The sequence below is a fragment of the Poecilia latipinna genome, unplaced genomic scaffold, assembly GCF_001443285.1.
Source record: "Poecilia latipinna isolate Pla-1442-1.1 unplaced genomic scaffold, P_latipinna-1.0 Scaffold780, whole genome shotgun sequence".
Taxonomy (NCBI): Eukaryota; Metazoa; Chordata; class Actinopteri; order Cyprinodontiformes; family Poeciliidae; genus Poecilia; species Poecilia latipinna.
Window position 1 is genome coordinate 229,912 of NW_015113396.1, and position 9,431 is coordinate 239,342.

Below are 9,431 nucleotides of genomic sequence, written 5' to 3' on the forward strand. Positions count from 1 at the left end.
ATTCTGCTGTATTTAGAACCACATATATTCGGCACCATTTCACATTTTATGATCCATCTTGTTTGAGATCAGAATTAACTGAAGAACCTCCAGCACCTGATCCAACGACATCTTTTAAAAAGGTACAATTTTCCAACTTCATTTACTTTTAAGATAAAAAATAACACAGGTTTTACAAAAACAGAAACAATAAATTAACTGAATCCATCCCAATGATGGAAAAATGAATACTTCTAACTTAATCATATTTTTTATTTAATATTTTATACTTTTCAGTGTTATGAGGGTTTATTTGATGGGGGAGGGTTATGGTGGGTCACCTCAGATTTGGTTTCAGTAAAATATTTTTTTACCTGAACTGAGCTTTAGGCATTTCTGTAGCTTTAATATCTGCATTAAAAGATGATTGAACTTGTTTTTGCACCTTTGTAAATTTTTCATTGTTCAACATATTTACCCCTGCTGCTCCACTTACTCATGCATTTTACTATTATTTTATTGTAAATGTGGGGGTGACAAAAGAAATGTTTCTCAAATGTGAGGTGGAAACATCTTCACATATAATTATTGCAACACCCATGTGTTTGGCTATTAATTCCTGATAATCAAGCGCTGGCCCGACTTCTGAATTTGATCTAAAGTACCTTTAATAATTACCCTGAGCATCAGGAAACCTTTTAGATTCTGCTGGTGTTTCCTGTCGCCCCAGGAAAAGAGGAAGACAACGGATTGATGACTGGCACCAAAGTCGGAAGAATACCAAGAATATATTGCAGAAACGTCTTTAACTATTTGATTTCTGGTTTTTAGTGTTTGCAGAATGGCATCAAAAGCAGCTCAGATTGTATGCGTGACCCTCGGGGTCATCGGCCTGATTGGGGTCATCACTTGTTGTGCCCTCCCTCAATGGAAAGTGACGGCCTTCATAGGAGCAAACATTGTGACCTCACAGGTAACTATAGATTAGTGCCTGCTGGTGATCATCCCGGTCAGCTGGTCGGCGCATACCATCATAAGAGATTTCTACAACCCCCTACTAATAGGGCAGAAGATAGAGCTGGGAGCTAGCATCTTTATCGGCTGGGCAGCTGGTGTGATACTGATCCTGACTGGAGTTCTGCTCTGCTGCTTCGGCAGACATAGATCCAGCAGCTCTGGTGGAACCGCCAGGTACTACAGTAAAAGAGCTTCAGGTCCAAACGACGACACAATTTAGAGGTTTTATGGAAGGGATTGGGATCCAATAGAGGAGCAGACAAGGGAGTTGAGTTGGTAAAAACCGGGAAGACGACAACAGAATTTTAGTTGTTGGTGCTCGAAGGATTGTAGTTTGTACATATTAATTTCCAACATTTGAAATGTTACTTAAAATGTAACTTTAAAAAACATAAGCATAAAACAAGATGCAAAAGTGTTGCTGTAATTTCTGTAATCAGGAAAATAAGATTTCATAATCATCTTTAGATAAAATTTTTCTAAGATAACTTAAATGACAATTGTGTTTGCTTATTTAATCTTGTTCTCTTTTCTGTCATTTCTTTCATGATTTTTTAAAATTATTTTATAGAAAGCTCCCAAAGAAATGGCCAACTGAGTGTGTTTCTCAGGTACTCTTCAGCTTCTGCACTGCTTTCAACTTACGAAACATTTACTATAAGTTGGTTTGTTGTTTCTTTACAATGATCACCATAGGTTATTAAAGCTTTGCCAGATAAGATTTTTCAGAAAAAGGAATAAAATGTATCAAAAAACACAGAAGACTCAGTTTCAAAACTTTGTAAGCACAATTTGTTTTGCTTAAAAAATAAACTAAGCAAGTTTAAAGTACATCATAGAAGATTTGTGGTAACCATCTGATGTTTTAATCCATTACTTTGATTCTTTTTAAAAGAGGAGTTGTCTACATTGATTTATAAGTTAAATTACAATTGGACAGGTTATTGGACTGAAATACCAGTCCAATAAGAACTGGTATTTAAATCGCCCTCCTCATCACACTGTTCACATTCTGACACGAGACCAAGACGAACCCAACAACAGATCAACGGTACCTTGGTGTTGTGAAGCTTTAAACAGGAAGTTGTCAGACGGAAGAGGCCTCTGAGCTTCAAGCGTCATCAGCAGGTTTCAACAGAGATGCAGAGACTAAAAGAGTCACAGAAAGACAGAGAAGTGAGCATCTTTTGGTCAAACAGCTTCACTGTAAACCAGTTGAACCAGATGATAAATGCCACTTGTAACACTCAAGCTACTTAACAGTGCTCAACCCAGGAATTAGTTTACCAAAACATAACACAACAACATAAATAATTTAGATTAGAAGGTTTGGCTAAATACAGTGAAATAAAAAAGGCTCAGACTATTTTGTTTCACTTTCAAATCTTTCCTGGTTACACCTTTCTGATAATACAGATCAAGTTTCACTTCAAAATAAAACTCTTTTGATATCAAAATCAATTTTGCATTTCACTAATCCGATCAAACATTTACAACAAAACCTTAACATAACATATAGTTTTCAACAAAATATTGTAAAGGATTTCTTCAATCCATGTTGGAAAAATATTACTCACAACAAACTTACAAAAGTGGAAATAAATCACGAACAGGCAAAAATAATTTGCTCACCAATCTCACAAGAGGACAGCGAAGCAGCACAAAATGGCGCCGCCTCCATTAGGTACACAGAACCGAACTAGTTAATATTTGTGAACTTAGCGCATCGTTCTACCACTAAACGGGCTTAAAATCATGTTTAGCTTTAACAAAGTTCGCTAACTATTGATTTTATATCGTTTTTGTACCCTTTTCTGTGATTTTTCGGTCTTCTTCGTTCAGTTAGCGTGAACAACACTGAAATAGCAGCCGAAGAAAAAAGGAAGGCCTGCGCTCTGAGAGGGACGTGGTGGGCGGGACGTTGCGTCATTTGGCAGCACCTCATTGGCTAAGAGCGATGCTAGCGTTTTTATGTGAAAAGTTAACCTTTTGACTGCTGATCATGACAATAATTCACCATAAAATGATGAGAATGACACACTTTCTTCTTGCTTTTAACCCTCTGATTCATAAGTGGGTCATTTTGGCCCCGGTGAGGTCATCTTTTTGCAATATCTTTGTAATGAAAAGTTTTCATCACTTCATATTCCAGGTATTCCTCAAGAAACATGTTATTGATATCATGCAATTCAAATTTTTAATTTACCTTTTATACATTTTAAGAAATAGCATGTTTTATATCACTTCCCCATTCTTTCGTGAGAGGGTCCAAAATGACCCGCATTCATTTCCTATGGAATTTGATGGGAATCTTTGTTTCTTACCAGCTGTGACTGTCAGGAAAACATATTTTGTGAACAAACACACTGAATCCTTAGTGTCACCTCTGAGTAATAATATTTTACACAGCAAGAACTCTTACATATAAGTATTATCTTTATTTTTTTATCTCACAAATGTGTGTGTGTGTGTGTGTATGTGTGTTTGTGTGTGTGTGTGTGTGTGTGTGTGTGTCAATCATGCGTATTGTGACAGCGTTATTGTCACAAATACATATTACCCTTCTTCAAAGTTAGCTAACACTAGTTATCTAACCAACTGGCTAACATTACCACCTATACTTTATTGTACATGTGTATTATTTGTGTGTGTGTCTCTGTGTGTGTCTGACATACTGGATGAGAAAACCAAAAGAGAAAATGTGTTGAATGACATACAAAACCTGTTGAGTTCTAGGTTTTGTTCTTTTATCATCTCAATAAATAAAATAAAAAATTCATAGCTATATAAATAAATGCATAAATAAATGAGCTGGAAAAGTATAGCGGGGCTTCTCTGGGTCGGGGAGGATGTCCTGTCCCAAGTGGAGGAGTTTAAGTATCTGGGGATCTTGTTCACCACTGTGGGAAAAATGGAGCAGGAGATCAACAGGCGGATTGACGCAGCGTCTGCAGTGAAGCGGTGCTGCACCGGTCTGTCCTGGTGAAGAGAGAGCTGAGCCAAAAAGCGAAACTCCTGATTTGCCGGTTGAACTACGTTCCTACCCTCATCTATGGTCATGACATTTGGAAGGTATCCGTGATCTCGAAAGAATGAGGTCACAGCTACAAGCGGCCGATATGAGTTTCCTCCGTAGGGTGTCTGGGCTCTCCCTTAGAGATAGAGCCGCTGCTCCTTCACGTCAAGAGGAGCTTCTGGACAGATGCCTCCTGGACGCCTCTCTGGTGAGGTGTTCTGAGCATCTCCCACCGGGAGGAGACTCAGGGAAGACCCAGGACACGCTGATGATGTTTCTGAGCTGCCCTGGGAACACTTTGGGATTTCCCAAGGAGAAGCTGGAACAAGTAGCTGGGGAGAGCGAACTCTGAGCCTCCTTACTTAGACTGCTGACCCCGCGACCCGACCCCAGATAAACTGAAGAAGATGGATGGATGGATGGATGGATGGATGGATGGATGGATGGATGGATGGATGGATAAATGCACACACATACACACACTCACATGCGTGATACACACAACATAATAGAATAGAGACAGTAATGTTAGCTAGCTTGGTTAGCTAGCTAGTTTCAAGAAACGTGCTCTTTCACACCCCCCCACTCATCCCATGCCCACACACACACCCACACACACATAATGGATGCTGACATTGTCCATTATTTGTCCATTATTGACATTCCATCATTGTTGTTGTAAAATTGCTGTTGTTGGCATTTTGTTTTAAAAATGTTCTACAAATTGTCACAAATGTTCTACAAATTGTTCTAAAAATGCTTAAAAAAGTGAAAAATGAAAATATTTCAAACATGAAATAACTCTTGTGTGAAATAAAACACAGTAGAAAGTATTATACAAAACATTATTTTGAATCAAAATGACAAAAGTAGCAAAAAAAAAAAACACATTGATTTTATTCCAAAAATGAATGAAAGACAGCCATGAAAGAAAAACACTCTAAAGCTGTGGATAGGTCTGAAGCTGTTGAAAACATTTAATGCAGTAAAAGTAAAAAGAAAATTAAATTTAGTTTTTTTTTTACAGTTTTATAAGACGGGTCATACAGAATAAGAGCATTGGATTTTGCTGTTAATTCTTTTATTACAACTAGAAACTAGCTATCAGGCCTGAATATTGGGCGTAGGACGAGCTTAGAAACCAGCGGGCTCTAAGCTCCTCAGTCGTCACGGCCCCGCAGGCTCCTAGCTTCTGGTTGCCACAGCCCCCCAAGCTCTGAGCACCTCGGTGACCAAAGCCCCCCAGGCTCCGAGCACTTTGATGCCCGCAGCCCCCCCAGGCTCCAAGCACCTCAGAGCCCACAGCCTCCAAGGCTCCAAGCCCCTCGGTGCCCACAGCCCCCCCAGGCTCCAAGCACCTCAGAGCCTAAAGCCTCCAAGGCTCCAAGCCCCTCGGTGCCCACAGCCCCCCCAGGCTCCAATCACTTCGGTGTTCACAGCCAGCCTTGGAGCTGTGGGGCTGTGGCGCAGACTCCTAGCGCCACAGCCCCACAGACTCCTAGCTCCTTCACTCCTGCAGCCCTGTGGTCTCCAAGCTCCTCCAACACTACAGCCCTTTTAAGGCTCCCTATCTGATAGTATTGTCCTTGCATGTGTCTCTGGTTCTGTCAAGGCTTTTTTTCGAATCATTCGCCATCTTTCTTCAGGCCCCCTCCGACTTTTGCTGCAATGTTCTCAAAAGACTGTGATTTCCTCAACCCCTCTGGTACCATAATATCCGGAGTTGATTGTCTGTGAGCTAATCTCTGTATCTTTGCTCGTTCTACTGCCTCTCTTTCCAACTCAAGCCTTTCTTGAAGAGCTTTACGTTCCTCATGTTCTCTGGAATAGAAACATTTTTCTTCTATCCCCAGGAATTCATCTGTTGTATCAATGAACTCATTCCGCCTTCTAAACCTCATGGCAGCCTCTTTTCGCACCCAGTCCACTTCATCCATTCTTCGAGTAAGTTGCAATAAAGAGGGTGACAAGCAGTACATTTTTACCCTGTGAGGTGTCACAGAGAGCTTTCGGGTTGGGGGTTCTGGTTGTTCAGTCTCCTGAGGTGTTTTCCTGCCAGAAGTTTGATTTTTAGTGTCGTCTGTGGATTCAAAGGCCTGATTAATCCTTTTCAGCAGATCAAAATTCTGTTTTAGCTCCATGTTCATTTCTTCCATTGTCCTGTACATTTGCTGTTCAAAATCCACCCAGGCTTTCTCATCTGCGTCAAGTGATGCTTGCACATCTAACAGGAGCTTTTGGAGAGTACAAGTTTCACTTTTAACAGATGGTGGTTTTTCCAAAGCTTTCTGTTCGACCTGCTTTTCTGTTATAGGTTCCTTTCGTTCCCCCATTTCCAGTTTAACTTTGCGGGCTTTTATTCTTTCAATCTCCCTTTCAGTGCACGGACCCACAATCGGCTCCACATGAAAGTCCAGGTCATGTTTTATAAGGAAGTCCTTTAAAAAGTACACCGCACTGGAACTCCGAGATTCTTTACCTAAAATCTTATCATCAACCTCACCTTTCTGTCGAATTGATCTCATGTTAAGTTCTACTAGTGTGCCGTAATTATTTTCAGGGGGGTCATGTCCACGAAACTGCTGCCTAACGTACTCCTCCATAAAGTCCACTTTCTTCGTCTTCTTTACCCTCTTGTACTTGTTCAAGCCAAATACTTGTCCCATACTGTTGGAAGAAAAAAACCCAGAAGCTTCTGAAAATACTTTGGCAATCTCTCACCAGTTGGTTTAAAAACGCTTTATAAACAAGAATAATATAATTATTATTATTATTATTATTCTGTTAGCTTGGGTGTCTTGTTGGTATTTCCTGAAAACTTCAAGGGTCAAACTTGAAATCTGCACAAATCCTCATTCCTGTGATGTCTGGAATATCTGAAGAGAATAAAACGATGCACTAAGAATCTCAACTATGACATCACAATCGCTGCAGACAAAAGGCGGAGAATTACGTCATCAGCCGTCACAGATCAGTTTTGTTTGATGAAAAAAAAAGAAAAAAAAAGCTACGACCCAGCTAGCAAGGCAATATTCAGATCGGTCAACATTGTCTGAAATTCGAATATTCGAAACCGATCTTTTCAAAATGTTGTCTGATTGTTCTCTCTGAATATTCACTCACTGTGGAAGAAATGTTTTTGCTGTAATTGTATTTCGTGTGGCATCCAGCCGATTTGGAGAAGGCCATAACTGATGGTTAAATTGTGATTTATTAAAGCCGACAGGAACAAGTAACAGTTTTCACCATCTGTTGTTGTGCGTAGCTCATTGCATGAGTACAATTATTTACATTAACAGCAATCACAGACTTTTCTATTAGTATTTCAACTTACTCACATTGTTCCCTTACCGACTGAAGCTAAAACTGGGTTGCTTTTTAGCATTTCTTTTTTGTTTTGCTAACTTTTAACCTATTCAGTTGGAACGCCGTTCCGTTACCATAGCTACCGTAACACATGAGACACCAAAATAAAAGCATATATCCTTAACGGTAGTTACAACAAAGGCAACTTTACATTCAGTATCTTTTACACCTTTATGATGATTATGATGTTGAACAAAATCTCTGTTTTTGTTCTTTATGGAGAAAGTTTGCGTTGCTGAACGTCTGGGACGTTTTTATAAAATGCTGGTATAAAAATTCAATACCGCATTGAGCCACTAGAGGGCTCCAGGCCCAGCCAAACCTCATCCTCTCCATTCAAACAGTGGCTTTATGCCCGGTTTTCTAAATGTCTTTCCTTCATAACTCATTCATCCTAAGCGTTAATGAAGAATTTTATTTATATAAAAGTCATGGAAATACTTCTATTCAGAAGGTTTATTTTGTATTACAGAAAATAAGACAAAACATCAGGTTGTTAATCGGTTATTAACAGTAATAATACAAACCAAATGCCAGGTTGCCAAGTCATGAATCTTGTCGAATGTCACGTAATTTATTTTGTCAATAGTAATGTTAAAATTGTACAACTGTGCTAATATTTCAATGAAACTGGTGCGTTAAAATTATTTAACAGAAAAACTGTGTGAGCTGCCTGTTTGCTACACTTGGAGTGGAGATGGAGATGGTCCATTCAGGAAAGCAGAGCTGCATCAAACTTTAACGTGGAACTGCAAAAAAAACAAAAAAAAAAAACAAAAGCAAATATTAAATTTTTAATGCATGTCACCATGAGAAAAGCCTACTGAGTTTTGCTTAAAAAACTTTTATTAAAATTAAAATCAAACACTTTTGTCTCATGAAGTGAATTATTATTTTTTTCTGCAAAACAAACTTATTGGTGCATGTCATAAATCTTTTCTTGCTATTCTAAGTGTAGGTTCCTAAACAATGAAGCCATAAGCTTGACGCTCTCCGTCCTTCCCCTTCGGTCCACTCGATGACGAAAACGACAAAAAACCAGACTGGGTCCTCTTGATAAAGGTGAACGGTTTACTTCAAAAATAAAAACGGTACAAATGTTACTTTTCCACAAAAATAATAGAGTAAACAAAAGAGTCCTAAGCGAGAGAAAGAGAGCGGTCAAAAAACTTTGTGGCTCCACTCCAACTGCCCAACTAATTCTGCCTGGCCACACCCTAAAATCCTTAACTCCAATATGCAAATTTACAGGAAGGCCAATATAACAAATTAGTAATAGAGATATAACTTGCAATCATTTTTATCCAAATAAACAAATTACCATAAGAAATATAAACATAATTTATCTTAAAGGTCTGAATGAACTAAAATTGAATTTAGGCTTCTACAATAAGTTTTAGTTTGTGACTCAAAGTTTTGTTTGTGATTCTCACATGACGTCGTGGGCCCAAAATCACAACAAAAGATTTTGATGTGTGCAAATAAAAGTTTGTTTGGCAAATAACTTTAAGTTCATGAGACAAAAATGAGTTATTTAATTTAAAAAGGTTTTTTTTTTTTAATTTAAAAAGAGTTATTTAAACAAAACATTTTGTTTTTAAAAAAGAAATCATTACAATTCCAAAGGTTTTGATAATAATTTTATTTTACTTAACTGAGGTTAGTTTTGTTTTTTTTCATTTGATAATTGGGGAAAAATAACTTCATACTCTGTGAACCAGACCCTTAATTTGCTTAAAGTCTGGATTGAGTTTTTTCCCCTTCATTACTGACACACTTTTATTACATACATTATATCTATCATGGTAACTCAGGGTGAGTTATTTTTAATTCTAAATGAATATCCTTGTTTGACTTTTATTTAAGTGCTATTCTCTTTCAAGATACATTTACCTAATGCTAGAATAAATGAAATGTACATTATGCAGCAAAGGAAATTAGAAGATCAGACATATATCCATTATGGAGATGATCGGTTTTGGACAGGCGATGTGCCCCTATTGCATAAGCGATTCTGAAGAATGACTGATATCATTAACGATACAGGGAAGAA

At 38.3% G+C, this 9,431-nt stretch overlaps 1 protein-coding gene across 3 annotated transcripts; it reads right to left on the minus strand.

Moving 5' to 3' along the window:
• Positions 1–5,498: 5,498 nt before the first annotated feature.
• LOC106955980 (uncharacterized) lies at positions 5,499–7,458 on the minus strand. 3 transcript variants are annotated; one of them, XM_015046489.1, is made up of 2 exons: positions 7,351–7,458; positions 5,499–6,679 (listed from the first exon to the last, which is right to left on the minus strand). In XM_015046489.1, the coding sequence occupies exons 1-2, from the start codon at positions 7,395–7,397 to the stop codon at positions 5,638–5,640; spliced, it is 1,089 nt and encodes a 362-aa protein (XP_014901975.1). In that variant the 5' UTR covers positions 7,398–7,458; the 3' UTR covers positions 5,499–5,637. The 3 variants fall into 3 exon arrangements, with proteins under 3 accessions (XP_014901975.1, XP_014901974.1, XP_014901977.1); XM_015046488.1 differs by having other exon boundaries at positions 5,499–6,682; positions 7,351–7,452; XM_015046491.1 differs by having other exon boundaries at positions 7,364–7,446.
• Between the last annotated feature and the right edge of the window lie 1,973 nt (positions 7,459–9,431).